Source organism: Phocoena sinus, chromosome 4 (assembly GCF_008692025.1).
Source record: "Phocoena sinus isolate mPhoSin1 chromosome 4, mPhoSin1.pri, whole genome shotgun sequence".
NCBI classification, from domain to species: domain Eukaryota; kingdom Metazoa; phylum Chordata; class Mammalia; order Artiodactyla; family Phocoenidae; genus Phocoena; species Phocoena sinus.
The window spans coordinates 77,326,678-77,343,128 of record NC_045766.1 but is presented as its reverse complement, the minus strand read 5'-3'; the positions used below and the strand labels follow the sequence as shown (position 1 = coordinate 77,343,128).

The window sequence follows — 16,451 nt, the reverse complement described above, 5'->3', positions numbered from 1 at the left end:
GAATGTTTTCAGACTTGTTTGTCATGCCCTAGTAGGATCGTAGAATCCCCTGGGTTAACTCCTTGCCACTGAGACCCTCGGACTTTATTTGCGAAACTTCCCTTTGACTAATTACATAAAGAAAACCAAAGTCACCTAAGCTCCGTTCAGACCTAGCTCATCTCTTGGGTGGTCCTGAGGGAAAGGAAGCATAGTGTAGGCAGAGGTGACAAACCGCTGGCCTAGGCTAAATGTTTAAACTGATAGTGATTGAAATAAGTTATTGTACATGCAGCCAGTGGCTAAGAGACTAGAAACTTCAATGCTCATGAGACAGACTGAGAACAAGATATGTGGAAAAGAAGATTTGATGGACAATTAACAATACATTCAGTAAGTATGCAGAAGGGCCTCAGCGGCTATAGCAGAGCCTGTATGCAATATCATTGAGTCAGACTGTCAGGCCTTCATGTGATTTATAACCCTGCCTAGGCTTTATGACTTGTTCATGGCAGATATAAAAGCCTCAGTCTCAAAAGTTCCTATAAATTCCCTACACGACAGTTTCACAAAATAGAGAAAAGTGTTTTCAGTAACAACACATATAGAGAATATACATCAATTTTTGATTATCTACCATATGATTAAATACCCTTCTGCTAAAAACCATGGGAAATATGAACAAGTATAAGACATGACACATTTACCAAGAGTTTACAATTTAATTGGGGAAATAAAAAATAAGGGTATAGAAATTAAACACACACACACACATACACACACACCCATATATATCAAGGCAATATGGGACAAAGGAAAAGAAAGCACTAGGGAAGTACAGACAGAAGGTAACAGACAATCAAGCAATCTGGAAATGTACCCAGAGGATTTGAGCTCTGGGGCAACCTTTAAAGAGTAGGAAATATGTGCCCAAAAAAGGAAAATGGAGAGGACATTTTGGTTCAGAGGATAGTAACGTGGGTAAGTAGATCAGTTTGTGGGTGAGTAAATCAGTTTGGCTGAAATGAAGAGGATGAGTAGAGAAGCAGTAAAAGAGGATGCTGGAAAGAGAGGCAAAAACAAACTACAGGGTATTAAATCCAGGCTAAGAGGTTTGAATCGTCCTAGAATGCCCAGGTAATATGAATAAATTTTTTATCATTTTCTATAAAAATGAAAATCAATTTAAAGAAAGTTTCAAAAACTCTCAAAAGAAGATTGGAAAGAGAAACCTAGATACTCACTAGTCGGTCTCGATCATTTTGAAGTGATGACATAGCTTTTTTTAAACTCTGTACTTCATCTGGGCTGGTTGAAGGTGGGGCTGCAGACCTCTGCTTCCCTTCCTCTGACTTGCGGAATTTCTCCAGTTCACTCAACAGGCGATCTCTCTCATTCTGTAGACTGGCCATAGCCTTGGAAAAGGACTGCACTTGGTTGTAAGAGTCTTCTAGTTGTGAGGACAAGTGAAGCAGTTGGTCATCTTTGGATAGAATCTGTTGGTTAAGTTTCTCAAGGTGGGGCAAGCTGTTATCCTCAGTGGAGTTAACTGGAAATGCAGCTTTAGAAACAAGAACATCTCTCTCTTTGCTTAAGAGGCCCTGCTCTTCTCTCAGCTGTGCCAACTCCTTCAGACTGGCCTCATATTTCTTTTTCAGTTCCTCAACTTCCTCATTGGCATGATCTCTACTATCTTGTAGGGAACTCATTGACCTTCCAAAAGACTGGATTTGTGCTGTGAGACCTTTATTTTCTTTGGTGACCATGAGTAACTTCTGTTCCATCTCTACCAGATCTCTTGCTAGCTCCGCCACCCTCTCTTCTGCTGTTTCAGTTTCATTTCGCATTATCCCTGCATCATGATGAAGATGCTTTAATTCTTTCTTCAGTTTATCTTCAATTTCACCTACCTTTTTGGCAGCTTCCTTCTGAACACGAACCAATTCCTCTTCCAGTTCTGTAATTCTCTTCTGAGACAAAGAAAGGGTAGTATTTAACTTCTCTACCTCTCCTTCTTTTGCTTTTAATTGGGCCTGGAATATTCCTAAAGTACCTTCTTCTTGCAAGGCTGTCAATTGTTTATTTAGTTGGGATAGAGATACTTTTAAGTTCTCAATCTCTTTAGATAAACCTCGTTTCTCCTCCTGTAGGGCAAAAGAGAACCTCTGCAGCTCCTCCTTTGCTTCCTCAGACTCCTTGAGCTTTTCTTCTAATTTAGCACACTCACTTTTCACCTCCTTAGTCTGCTGAAGTTGAGCTTCAAGGAGCTGCTTTTGCTGACAGTCCTTCCTTGATATCACTTGGTTCAGGTCTTCTCTATATTGGATCAGTTCTGCATTGAGCTTGGCATTCTCAGAATTGAGATCATCCATATGACTTCTCAAGCATCGAATTTCTTCCTTCAGCTTATTATTCTCAGTAGCAGCATCCTGGATGAGTTGGTCTTTTTCCAAGATCACAGAGAGATGTCGCTCTTCCAGCTGTTGGTAGTCACCTACTATACGGTCTCGGTCATCCTGGAGAGAAGACATGGATTTAACAAAGGAATTCAACTGAGCCTTCTGTTGCATGTTCTCCTTTTTCATGTTTTTCAGTGTTTCCATAAGCTGATTGGTTTTGTCAACAGCTTTTTTGTTCTCTTCTTCTAAAACAGTATTCTCCTCTTCCTCCTGGGACAGCAGATTTTCCAATTCTTTAATTTCTTTGTCATGCTGCTGATGCAGTTCAGCAACTACTTGGACTGCCTGTTCCTTGGCAGAAAGCAGGCTTATAATCTTCTGCTCTTTCATGTTTATTTCTTCATGCAGCCTACTGGTCAGTTGTCTGGAGGCCTGAAGATCTGTCTCTAGCTGTTCATAACTGAACTTACAATTTTGGATATCAGCCTCTTGCTGCTTTATGATCCCTTCCAAATTTTCTTTATTTTCCTTATATTTTTCTAAAGAGTTATATAAATCAGTTGACTGGTCTCTGAGAATCTTCATTTCTGATTCCAACTTAGCTAATTCATCCTGAGAACTACGGTATAGATGTTGAGTCTCTTCTAGCTGGGAAAAAAGTTCTTTGTTTTCTCCCTGTAGAGTATCACAGATCTTCTGCTGAAGCTGGACTTCTGTCTGAGTTTTGGACTCCCAAATCTGCTTGTCATGTTCAAGCCTAGAAAAAGAGAGAAGGTCATTAATTACAGATTTCAAGGGAAAAGTACTTGATGCCTAAGGAACACATACTAAAACATGTACTCAGATCTACAAGTGAATAAATATTCATAATTGAAGGTGTTCATCTTTTTAATAAAGAGGTATTAGCTCTACTGAATGTTCTGTATTAAAGGTATATTACACCTAAGAATTCGTATAAAAATAAACTCCAAAGTATGTTGCTAATTTAGTGACATGACCTTGGACACTCTAAAAAGTGCCCCCAATTTTGTTCTTTGCTCTAGACAAGCTGTTGTCTGGCCCCTTAACGGAATAATCTTGGTATGAGAGGCAATGAGGAGACCTGTCTCAGAGCAGAAGGATCCTACTAAAAATGAGAGTACAAAGTGTGGGGGACACTGTTACTTCCTGAGCTTGAAAAGTGATATAAAATTGGAGTTTGAAGAAGGTAACTCTAGCAGGCATATGCAATATGAATTTATATGGAATATGAGGAAGAGAAAAGAGGAGATCGTTTCAGAGGCTAAGGCAGTAATTTGAGAGTACAATAATATGTACTATGGTAAAAATTCAGACAAGGATAATGGAAATGAGAAGAAAGGAAGAAATCTAAGAGCTCTCTCAATAGAAAGATGGGTAGAGAAGCAGACGTAAATTTTTCATGTTAATACAAATTGTGGCAGAAAGTCATTTGTAAGTCATTTGCAAGAGAGCGAGAGAGACAGAAGTGAGAGGGAATACATCTTCAGGGAGAATTTAAACCAAAATCAGTCCCATAATATTAAAGGGAATAGAAATAGTTTAAATAGAGACTTCCTTTGCCTTCAATTACCTTTGGAAGAGCAAAAAAAGTCATCATTCATTTACCTGGAAATGTTGATCTTCAATTCCTCCATGTGGATGGACATCTGCCTAAGCTGATCCTTTAGAACACTGAAATTCTCTTCTTTAAGTCTAATTTCTTCTTCTTTGGTTTGAATAGCAACACTGAACTTCCTCTCCCATTTCTTGGCTTCATCTATCACCCTGTCCCGATCATCCTGGAGGGAAGACATGCTCTTAGTGAAAGCTGCAAGCTGGGCCACAGTACTATCCAAGTTTTCCTGAAGTTGCTTAACTTCCTTGTCTTTCTTGTTCAAAGTAACCTGAATCTCTCCAAATGTCTCTTCTAAGTGGACTTTTTCTCTATGCAAAGCATCCAGTTTCTCTTGCATATTCTTCTTCTCTTTCAGGTGTTTCTCCTCTACCTGCTCCAGTCTTCGCTCAAGATCTTCATCCTTTTGTTTCATTTGGCTTTTAACTGATTCTTTATTTGACTGAAGCTCCTTTTTCAACTTGAAATTGTCTGCTAGGACCCTTGCTGCTTCACTTTGAGTGTCATCTAGCAGTACTTTGAAGCTGGCTAATTCTGTTTCTGCCTTCTTGCGATGTTCATTGGCTTGAGCCAGATTTTCTTTGGTTATTTCCAAATCTTTTTGGGACTCCGTCTGAACAAATTCTAAGGCCTTAACAGTTCTCTCCAGAGCACTGATTTTCTCTTGGTACCTAATGCAATCCTTCTGCAGCTGCTTTACTTCTTGCTGTTTTTCTTTTAACAGCTCCTGAAGTTCCTTTGCATGACTTTTATTGCCAGGCCCTTTCTGAGCACCTTGTATTTTCTCCATATATTCCTTTCGTATTTCTGATTCCACCTTAGTTTTCTCCTTGACTAACTGCTGCTTTTCTTCTTCCAATTCACTCACACACTTTTTAAGGTTCTGCATTTCAGATTCTAGTAGTTCATTTTTGATTTGGGCATCTGTTACATCCTGATAATAATTCCCAATGCTTCCATTAAGTTCTGCTAATTGATTCATAAGCCTCTCTTCCAAATCATCTTTCTCTTCTTCTGCTGTCTCCTTTAGCTTGGTAACTTTGGCAAGTTCTTCTTGGATTTGCTGATTTAATGAGTTTATTTTGGTTACTTCTTCCTGAAGCATTCTTAGTTCAGCATCCTTAGCTGATATTTGACTCAATAAAGCAGCTCTCTCATTTTCTAAAGTCTGGCTAAATTCCTTGTCTTTCTGCTTGTCCTCCTCTAATTCAGTGATTCTTTCTTTGAGCTGATCCATCTGCTGTAGGTAATTATTAATTTCATCATGTAAGCTGACATTCTCACTTATATCAGGCTTGGCACTGTTCTCTGAATGAATGGATTCTGAATTTTCAGACCTTGGGTTCATACTTGGCGAGCTTTGCTCATGGGCCTCACCTGGAGCAGACTGGGTTGCCTCTTCAGTGACAACCATCCGGTTATCATGTTTCTCAGTGGCCTCCAGGCTAGCTTGTTTGGATACATTACCTTCTATCTGATGCTTTAAATCCTGAACCTCTTCACTTAAGGAGTCCTTCTCCATCATTAAAGCCTCAAACTCCTTAGAAAGGGTTTTATACTCTGTTTGGACCCTTTCTAGTTCCTCCTTCATGTCGGAATTAGAAGAAAGAAGTGCTTCCATACTATCTTTAGATGTACCTCCTGCAGGGTGTACCTCTGCTCTAAGCCTCTCATTCTCTTCTTCCAACTCTAGGATTTTCTGCTGTTTAGATTTAGCAAACTTTCTCATCTTTTCTTTCATCTCCTCCATTTCCTGTTTAGCTTCCTGCAACTGCTTTTCTGTTTCTTTATTGTTTCCTTCTGTGCTTCTTAACTTGCCGTATAGTTCTTGCTTCTCTTGCCTCACAGTTTCTACCACATGCTGAATCCTTTCTGCCTCATTACTAACATTCTCATAGGACTGCAGAAGAATTTCATATTCCTTTTGTAACTCTTTGTGTTTCTCTTGCCACTCTGTGCTTTCTGCAATCTTAGAACATTTCAAAGATTCAATTTCTTTCACTAAGTTTTCCTTGTCTTCAGTAAGACCCTCCAGAGCTAATTTCAGACTTTCACAAGAACCATTGAGACTTTTATTTTCCATTAAAGATATGTCCATTTCTGCAATGAGTTTGTCTCTTTCTTCCTGAAAAAGAGCTAACTTGCCTAAGAATATATCTTTCTCTTTATTTTGAGCAGAAACTTGGTTTTCCACATCTGCCAGAGACTGGGTGAGATGTTCAATGTTATCTCTGGCCAAAGACAACTCCTCTTGGAGACGTTTGTTTTCTTTTAGTACTTCTTTTCGGGAAATAAGGGCAGCTTGCAGTTTCCTCTGTATTTGTTGCTTTGCTTTACTTTCTTCTCCAATCTCTTCTGGTTTCTGCTTCATTTCACAAAGCTCCACCTGTAACTGCTTTATCTTCTCATCATGTTCTTTGGCTTGCATTTCCAGTTCCGTATGCAGAGCCTTCACTAAATCCTCTTGTTCTGTTATCTCTGTCTGTACTTTAGTAAGGGCTGTTTCCTTCTCACTAAGCTGTCCAGAAAGGTATCTAACTTCTTCTTCTTTTTTGCTTATGAGTTTTTGCAGTTCATCTAGTTCAGGCTGTAATTCTCTTAAATGTTCTAATCCAGTGATTTCTAGTTGACTGCTTTCCAGTTGTTGCCTCAGGCTTTCTGTGTGGGCTTCAGCTTCATGGGACGCTGCTTTCAGACTTTGGATTTCTAAATTCTGTTTATTTATCTGCTCTTGTAACTGAAATACCTCTTCTGATTTTTTAGTCAGCTCACTTATTGTAGAGCTAACCTTCAACTCTAACTCTTCTTTCTCAGTCTCTATTTCTTTCAGCTGTGTCTTAATCTGGGCAATAGCAGTATTGCCCTGCAGACCATTTGTATCTCCAGGATGAGAAGGCCAGTCTGGGCACAAGTCAGACTCTGAAGCAGGTTGAGCAGGTTGCTGCTCTGTGGCTTTGAATAAAGGTTCTTCTAAACCTTGAGTGGGAGAACCTGGAACCTGCTGGCTACTGCCTGGGAGTTTTCTGTCCAAAGATTTCTTTACTTGAATCTGTAGTTGCCTTAGTTGGTCCCCAATGTTCTCATTTTCCTTGCTTTGCTCATCAAACTGTTCTTGCAAGCGATTATAGTCATCTTTCTGTTGCTTGAGCTCCTCCCGAAGATGTCTTTCTTTCTCCTGTGCCTTTTTTAGAATCACCTTGCGAGAGGTTAACACTTCCTGTAGCTTCTTTTGAAGTTGCTCCTTTTCTTTTTCAAGGTCCACTATTTTTTCTTCCAGTTCTGGTTTCCAGTGTTCTCCACTACCTGCACCAAGTGGACTGATGGCTGCTGCTACTTTTACAGGTGCTGCTGACTCTCCATCACCTGCATCCTTGTTACCTGTGGTTAACTTTTGGATAACTGTTTGGTTTTCAATGATTTCTGCTTGGAGCAGATCTATTTGGTTTGTCTTCTCTTGCAAATTCTGATTCATCTGTTTGACCACAGCCTGTAACTGTTCTTCAGCTGCTGCCTTTTCTTCCAAATCCTTCCTTATGTGCTCTAGTTCCACTTCCTTCTCAGATATTACCTGTTTTAAAGATATTACCATTTCTATTTCTTGGCACTTAGAAGTCATACATTTTTCTGAGTCTTTTTTGCTTTCTTTATCTTCCTCCATTTCCCTCCTCTCACTCTCACTGAGTGGGGTGTCTTTCCTGGGTTCATCTTTCACTTTGGCCAATTCCTCTTCTAATCTACTGACTCTCTGTAGAAGTTCCTTTCTGTTAATGAGAGCAGCCTGGAGCTTTCTTTTTCTCTGCTCACTTTCTTTCTTTACAAGGTCTAATTCATACTGAAGTTCTTCTTTACTTATTAGCCCTACTGGGTTCAGCTCATCATAATTCTGTTTAATGCCAGAAACAGTTTCTTTATCTTCTTCCACCTGCTCTTTTTTGGCCTCTTCAGCTCTGGATAATAAATTCAGCTGTTCTTTAAGAGTCTTAATTTCAACCCCAAGAGAAAACTTCTCTTCATTAAGCTGAACCATTTTCTCCATCATACTAAAGCTGATTTCTGTCACTTGCTGATCCTTCTCCTTGATGGTTTGTTGGAGGATTTCCACATCTTTCTTTTTCTCTAGTAAGAGTTGGTCCATTTTTGCTATTTCAAGTTCCTTCTGTGAAAGAGCCTGTAAAAGTTCTTCCACCTTATTTGAGATATCCCTCTCACGGTCTGCCCCCTCGAGCACTTCACTTTCCTTCTTCTGCAGCTGGCTCTGCAGGCTTTTGATCACTGTACTCTGCTCGGAAAACTGAACCTGCACATCATCAAGTTCGTTCTGTAAAACTTCAATCTTTACATCTTTAGTTTTGGCTTCTATGCTGACACTGTGGATCTGTTCAGTGAGCAAGTTGTGATGAGCAGTCTGGCTTTCATAGTCAAGTCTTTTTTGCCTTTCTGCTTCTGCAAGGTTCACTTCCAGTTGCTGTACCTGAGCCCTCAGTTCCGTTACCACACTAAGTTCCTTCACCTGAGAAAGAAGCTGGTCTCTTTCTTCAGACAAAGCAGTGAATGCACTATTGGTGTTTTCAGCATTTTTCTTAAACTCTTCAATCAGCTGGGTTAGGCTGCCTATTTCCTTAGCTTTCTCATCTAAATTTTTCTCATAGATCTCTTCTGCTTTATGAAGGTTTAGCTCAAGCTCCAAAATTTGACCTTTTAGCCTTTCCAATTCATCCTGGTGATACTGACAAATACCTGATACCACAGAAGGGGATTTATCATCATCATCCTGCTTTGCTGATTTTAATTCCATTCCAGTGTCACTTAAAGATATTTCCTCAGATGTTCTGTGTTGGTATTTAGCGCTCATCTGTTCTTCTTTCTCAGTTGTTGGAAGACCGCTCTCTTCATTTGGCATGGGGGGAAAATGTTGCCCTGTATCTTCAAGCAATACTGTCATTTTAACTGGAGGTATTCCTTCACTCTCTGTCTGTTTCATTTTTTTTTGGTCAGGGACCTCAGGGTCACTGTCTGCCCTTTTGCCTTGAAGCTGCAACTTAAGGAATGCAATCTCCTCTTGGGCTTCTTTCATTTCCAACAATAAAGTGGATAGTTCTTTATGCTTCTGAGAAAATGTGTTCTCCAGGACATCTTGTCCACTTTCCTCAGCAGAAAAGCTGCTCTTGTTGAGCCTGGCAATATCAACCATGCTCATCTGTTTTTAAAAAAAGAAAGAAAAAGCCTCAATCAAATGTTTTATAGAAAAGAGCCTAAGTAGGGACTTCCCTGGTGGTCCAGTGGTTAAGACTCCGCACTCCCAATGCAGGGGGCCCAGGTTCAATCCCTGGTCAGGGAACTAAGATCCCACATACCGCAACTAAGCCCTCACGCCACAACTACTGAGCCTGTGCACTCTAGAGCCTGTGCACTGCAACTAGAGAAGCCTGCGTGCTGCAACGAAGACCCAGTGCAGCCAAAATAAATAAATCTCCAATATAAATAAATAATAAATAAATTTATTAGAAAGAAAGAAAGGGAGGGAGGGAGGGAGGGAGGGAGGGAGAAAGGAGCCTAAGTAAAAACTGGTATTTTGTGCATTTTCCAAAACCTAAAACTTTTCTGTCCAAACCTTCCTAACATAACACTGCTAAATACTTTTAAAATCAGTTTTCCCAACTTGGACCTCTGAGGGCATCCTGTCAATGCTGCACTGAGGCCATGTCATATTCATAAGACTTAAGGAAACCTGAGACTCATTTTCTAAATATTCCTCACTTGGGAAACTTTTCCTTCAGATTAAAACTACTTATTTCTCCTAAGAACTGCTTAAAAATAAAAAGGGAAGCAGGAAATGAATTAAATTTTTGTTTCATCCCATGCCAAGGAGGAAGTTAGGGATTCCTTTTCCTAAACTATCTATTGAAATGGGAAGTATTAGATAAGACAGCCATTAACAGACAAATATCAAACAAGTTGATTGAGATAAATTGCCAGGATAAAATAATCAAAAAGGAGTTGGGGATTGGGAAGACATTATAGACCTGTTTTACAAAATATTAACCAAGTTACTATTACAAGGATTACTGTGTTAGACTGCTCAATCCACATAAATTATTCTATAATTGTTTTCTTGGGAAACAAAACCAGTGAATCTCATGGCAAATTTAGTATTTTATTAAATGAGTTTGGGGACATGGGTCCAATCCCTGGTCTGGGAAGATCCCATATGCCACAGAAAAACTAAGCCCGTGAGCCACAACTACTGAGCCTGCGCTCCAGAGCCCGCGAGCCTCAACTACTCAGCCCACGTGCTGCAACTACTGAAGCTTGTGCACCTAGAACCCATGCTCCACAATAAGCCACCGCAATGAGAAGCCCATGTACCGCAACGAAGAGTAGCCCCCACTCGCCACAACTAGAGAAAGCCCACGTGCAGCAACGAAGATGCAACACAGCCAAAAATAAATAAATAAATATTTTTTTTTAAAAAAAAGGAAGTTACATTATTCCCCAAAGCCATTTATGAGTCTATCACTGACTTGTTGATTGGAAGGACAATTAAACACAGTACAGCTAACAGTAATCTTAAATCAGCAGAATATTGAGCAACCATACATTTCTTATAGTAATTTTTAGGTTATAAAAAGCACCATTCCCTGACGATACCCTTTTTAATATAATCTTAAGTGAAACTGTGCCAACTGGGGAAGGGGATTTGGGGAGAGACTAGAGACTTTATCTAATCTCTTCACTGAGAAACTTATCTGAGATGGGCAAAGAAGCTGAAATAAATGATAACCTAGCATGAAAAATGGGTTATCAAATCCCAAGCAAGTGCTACTGTACCTGCGTTGGTTCTGAACAAACAAAAAAATTCCAAATATTTAGAAACAAGTGAGAGTAAAGATAAATAATAACCATTACAACTCTTAAACCTCACTTTCCAGGTAATGTAATCTCTATCAACATTAGAAACTGCAGAAAAGCTTAGGTTTGAAATTACCTCCCTTTGATTGAGCTCATATTCTGATTATTTTAAGAATGCATCGGTCTTCCCTGGTGGCGCAGTGGTTAAGAGTCCGCCTGCCAATGCAGGAGACATGGGTTCGAGCCCTGGTCTGGGAAGATTCCACATGTCACGAAGCAACTAAGCCGGTGCACTACAGCTACTGAGCCTGCGCCCTAGAGCCCACGAGCCACAACTACTGAGCCTGCACCCTAGAGCCCGCGAGCCACAACTACTATGCCTGGGCACCTAGAGCCTGTGCTCCACAACAAGACAAGCCACCCCAATGAGAAGCCCGCACACCACAACAAAGAGTAGCCCCCACTCACCGCAACTAGAGAAAGTCCACACACAGCTACGAAGACACAACACAGCCAAAATAAATAAAATAAATCATTAAAAAAAAAAGAATGCATCACTTACCTCACTGACTTCTCTATCTGCCTCTCCAGTTCTCTTCTGAGCCTCTAGGAGAGTAATCTGAGAGGACAGTTTTTCTGAAAGTCACAAAATAAATATCCTTAGAAGATAAATGTAGAGTGTTTGAAAAAAACAGAGATATGACTGTGTATGTGGCTATTTGAGATGCATGAAATAACCAAGAGGAAAGAACAGATACAATAGTTTGGGGGAGATAAAACGTTTATTTTATTAAAGAAGTTGCAAAAGAAGATGAGAAGATGAGATATAAGATAGAATGGTACTAGGTATTAATTATTAACCTGAGTGAAGTATAATAAATAGTGGAAGGCTTTAAAGGGAATAAAAATGCCAGAGCATATGACAAAAAGCAGCTATTTCTGTGGCATAATTTGGGACTTCTAGGGCAATAAATTTAACTTAATTTATCTATAACCCTCTGTATCCATATTATAATGTATTAATATAGCACTTATAATGTCTTCAACATTCTTTCACATATTTTCATAAGGACGTCAAATTTTAGCACTAGAAGGGAGCTATCCAATCTCCTCAATGACCATATGAGGAAACAAAGAAATGCCATGACCTACAGCTAGTTCATAGAGCTGGGATCAGAATTCAGTCTTCTGAGTTCCACCCCATGTTTACAAAGTGTGTATTTAAAAACAGTAGTAGTACCTTGGAGGATAAAAATATTGAGTATTAATAAGCCCCCAAGAAGTTTATACTCTTTCTGAGAAGTTAAGACAAATATACTAAAGAAACAAACAAAAGAAGCATATTTTTTACACTACATCCAAATGTCTTAACGTGACCTACGTGATTTGACCCCACTTATTCTACAAACTCCTCTGCTTGTACTACCCCTTTTTTGCTCCCTCTAATCCCAAGAACACTGTCTGCAAACATATCAAATTTATTCATACCTCAGGGTGTTTGCACTGCTCTTCTCTGCTTGGGATTCGATTTGCTCAGCCTCTTTTTGCATGGCTGTCCCCTTTTCATCATTCAGGTATCAAGTGCTCAGAGAGGCCCACCCTAACCACTCTGAGGCTACTTTCTTCTTCCCCCAGGCACATGTGCAGTAGCCTGTTCTATTTTTATCCTAATACTTATCACTCCCTGAAATTTTCTTATGTATATACATGTTTATAGCCTGTCTGGTCCTCTAATATGTTCACAGCAATATGCTTAGCAACTAAATTAGTGCCTGGTACATAGGAAAGGCACCATAGATATTTGCTGAATGAATGAATGAACATTTATGAAACAAATGAATTCAAGACTGTATATAATATGTTCAGACATTTCACAAGATTATTTGAGGAAGGAGCACAGTGGCAGAAATGGAAGCACAAAAGGTGAGTTTAATAGAACATGACTCATAAAGCAAAGGTAACCTATGAGACCAGACCCAAAAACTAATACAGAAAACAAGTCCAGTGACCCCTGCAGGAAAGAACAAAGAGAATGGAACTCACATAACCTCTAAACCACAGTGAGCTACATGAAAGTGACAGGGACTGCTTGCAAAACTACAAAATAAGCATCACGGATAAGATCTCAAAGAAGTATTTTCAGTGGGTTGAATAATGAACTGAATTTGTGGCATTCTTTCTTTATCAGCAAAGGTGGGACTAGTCTAATAAAGGTATATGATCCCTAGTTTATAGCTAAGTGGAACTGTAAGATGGTTAAGTTGGAAATATTGGCTATAGACCTTAGGAAATGGTACAAACTTTATTTGGTATTCATTCTCACTCTTAAAGATAAAGCATGGTAGTCAGTTACTCCAGGATAAAATAGATAAGTAAAACGTTATTGACTACAAGTTATTAAAACCATAAGGTCCTTATGAAGCAGGTGACAAATGGAAGGAGGTATTATCTTCATTCTTACTAACTCTTCACACACAGTCCAATAGAATAAAGTGCTAAATTTAGTTCAATCAAACAAAACTTTATTCAGCAGCCACTCATTTGCCAGGTACTATTCTAGTTCCTGGTAAAGCAAAAGACAAAAAAAAAAAAAAAAGGGCCCCTGCCTTTGAAGAGCTTATACTTTATCTCTAAAGAGCTTATAATATAAGACATAAAATTATAAATAGATGATCTTAATGCAATGTTAAAAGAATGCAATTTGGAAGCACAAAAATGCATTTAACCCAACTTTGGGAAATTAGGATCGACTTCCTGAAAAAGATAATGGCCTAGTTGAGGCCTGAAACATGAATAAGAATTAGCCAAGCTAAAGAAAAGGGATAAGGTTCTAAGCAGTATATACTATGAGCAAAAGCCAAAATGGTTTCTACCTCTGAACCTTTATTTATACTGATCTCTATTATCTCACCCCACAAATTTATTACTGGGAAAGTCTTTTCTCTCTTTATTTTGGCTATTTAAAAATTCATTGTCTTATTAAGGTCCTATTCAAGCCATACTTCTGAGAAGATTCCTTGGCCACTCCAAAATGAATATAGTACAGATCTCCTGCAGCATCTATAGCCCATACTGCAAAATGTTATACTTATGTAAACACTGGTATTGTGCTTAAATTGTTTCATGTGTATTAATCCTAACTTCAATAATTACCAGCCATGCTGTCTAAGATCTTTATTATCATAGAATCAGAGAATCTACATGTTATACATATATAGTGATAAAAGTAGAGGCACTTGTGGGTTAAGAAGTCAGAGAATTATGGTTTTCATTTATACGTACCATTCTCAGCTTTCAGCTCCTCCAGCTCTACAGAATTAAAGAGCAAGGCTCCCTTTTCATTCTCTAGTTCTACCACTCTCTTCTGCAAAAAGGCAATACTCTCCTCAGTGACTGCCTAAATTGTAGAAAGACAACAAATTAATGATTCTCCAGTACAAAACTCTCATACTAATGTCCAGACAGCCTCTGGCATTTTTGTCTTCTAAAAGTTCTCCAGCCATGAAAATACTTTTAAAATAGCATCTACTTATCTGCCTAGGTAACCTTTAAAGTAATACTTTTCATCTGAAGATAGAAAGAGAAAATCTTTCACACAAATTTGCAATTCATTGGCTTTTGAATTTAAGACTGAAGTCTGGATTACAAAGAGAGAAATTCCAAGTCTACTGCACACGAAAGAAAATTTTCAGAATCCAAAAAACTAAAAGTGCATTATGAGTTCTGGAAAAACTTCAAGTAATCTAATATATGTGTAATTGGAATCTCCAAAGGAAGGGAGAGGGTCAAAAAAAATATTTGACTAATTAACGGCAGAAATTTTTCCAAACTGATGAAAACTATAAACATAGAGATTCAAAGTCCAAGCAAAAGAAACATGAAGAAAACTATGCAAAGGCACATCATAACCCAAGTGCTCAAAACCAGTGATAAAATCCTAAAAGCAACCAGGAAAAAAAAAAAAAAGACAAGGATGACAGACTTCTTGTCAAAAACAAAATGCAAGAAAAAAGATAGTAGAGTAATAGCCTTAAAGTACTGAAAGAGAAAAAAAAAACCTATTGATGTAGGTTCTCTAGTCAGCTTTTAACAATATCTTTCAAAAACAATGGAGAGATAAAAATGTCTTCGAACATACAAGAGCTATAAGAACCCATCACCAGCAGACTTGTGTGCTCATGACAGTACACCCACATTAAAAGAAGTCCTTTAGGCAGAAGGAAAACAAAACCAGATGGAAATATGAAACTACACCAGAGTTTGGCAAAATTTGGAGCCTCCCACCTGTTTTTGTAAATAAAGTTTTATTTATGGCCTAAAAGCCTAAAATATTTACCATTTGACCCTTTATGGAAAAAGACAGCCAACTCTTGATCTATCCTAAAGAAAAGTACCAGAAATGGTAACTGCAATGGTAGTTAAGATTTATTTTCTTATTATTTGAATCTTCTAAAAGATAAATGACTAAACAAAAATAAAAATTTTTGTTTATAACATGTTATATTTTTGTACTTTTTGTTTATAATATATGCATAAGTAAAATAATAATAATATAAATCCCAAGAGTGAAGAAATAGAAGTATATAATTGTAAGGCTTTTATTCTATACTTGAAGAAGCACAATATTATATGTAGGTAACTGTGATAAAAATGCAGACTATAATCTCTAATGCAGTCACTATCATAAAATAAAGAATTATAGCTAATATGCTGAAAAGGGAGAAAAACAGAGTCATAAAAAATACTCAACCAATTTTTTAAAAGGAAGGAAAAGTAGAAGACAACAGTTGGAAAAATGGAAAACAAACAACAAGGTGAGAAACTTAAAACTATATCAACGACAACATTAATGGAAATGGTCTGAACACTCCAAGTAAAAGGCAGAGATTGACATATTGGATAAGAAGTAGGCTCAAACTCTATGCTGCATATAAGCTTTAAATATAAAGACAAAAATAAGTTAAAGAGTGAAAAAAGATACACCATGCTAACACTACTCAAAAGAAAAGTGGAATAGCTATATTAATATCAGAAAGAAGTACATCTCACAGCAAAGAATGTCACCAGGGATAAGGAAGGTCATTTCATAATATCAATGGGTCACTTAATCAAGAAGACATAAACATCCTAAATGTCTAAGCCCCCAATAACACAGCTTGAAAATACATGGTGCAAAAACTGATAGAACTGTAAATAAATCCACAACTATAATATGGGATTTCAATAATTGAGAGGCAGAAAAGCAGCAAGGACATAGTACACTTGAATAAGACTATCAATCAACTTTACATGATTGGCATTTATAGAACATTCCAGCAAACAACAGCAGACTACATATTATTTTCAAGTACATACAGAACATTTACCAAAACAGACAACATTCTGGGCCATAAAACAAGTCTCAATCAATTCTTAAAGAGCCAAGTCATATAAAGTATGTGCTCTGACCACAATGGAATTAAAATAAAAATCAATAACAGAAAGACCTCTAGACATATGACTCCCAAATATCTGGAAACTAAGTAACCCGGGGGCAAAGAAGAAATTAAAAGGGAAATTAGTATTGTGAACTGAATGAAAATGAAAATACA

At 38.1% G+C, this 16,451-nt stretch overlaps 1 protein-coding gene and 1 non-coding gene across 12 annotated transcripts in view; one reads left to right on the top strand and one right to left on the bottom strand.

The window, feature by feature from the left end:
* GOLGB1 (golgin B1) overlaps positions 1–16,451 on the bottom strand; it is an 86,214-nt gene that overhangs the window by 21,735 nt on the left and 48,028 nt on the right. For all 11 annotated transcript variants that reach the window (XR_004349578.1, XM_032629686.1, XM_032629678.1 and 8 more), the window contains 4 exons: positions 14,143–14,257; positions 11,423–11,496; positions 4,005–9,208; positions 1,224–3,135 (listed from right to left, as the gene is read on the bottom strand). Coding sequence is in view for 10 of the 11 variants with exons in the window: in XM_032629686.1 (XP_032485577.1) it covers positions 1,224–3,135; positions 4,005–9,208; positions 11,423–11,496; positions 14,143–14,257 (7,305 nt within the window). In the remaining variant the exon portion in view is untranslated. The remainder of the gene's footprint in view (positions 1–1,223; positions 3,136–4,004; positions 9,209–11,422; positions 11,497–14,142; positions 14,258–16,451) is intronic.
* TRNAG-CCC lies at positions 9,277–9,349 on the top strand. Its single transcript has one exon. It is a non-coding gene; the product is annotated as a tRNA-Gly (tRNA).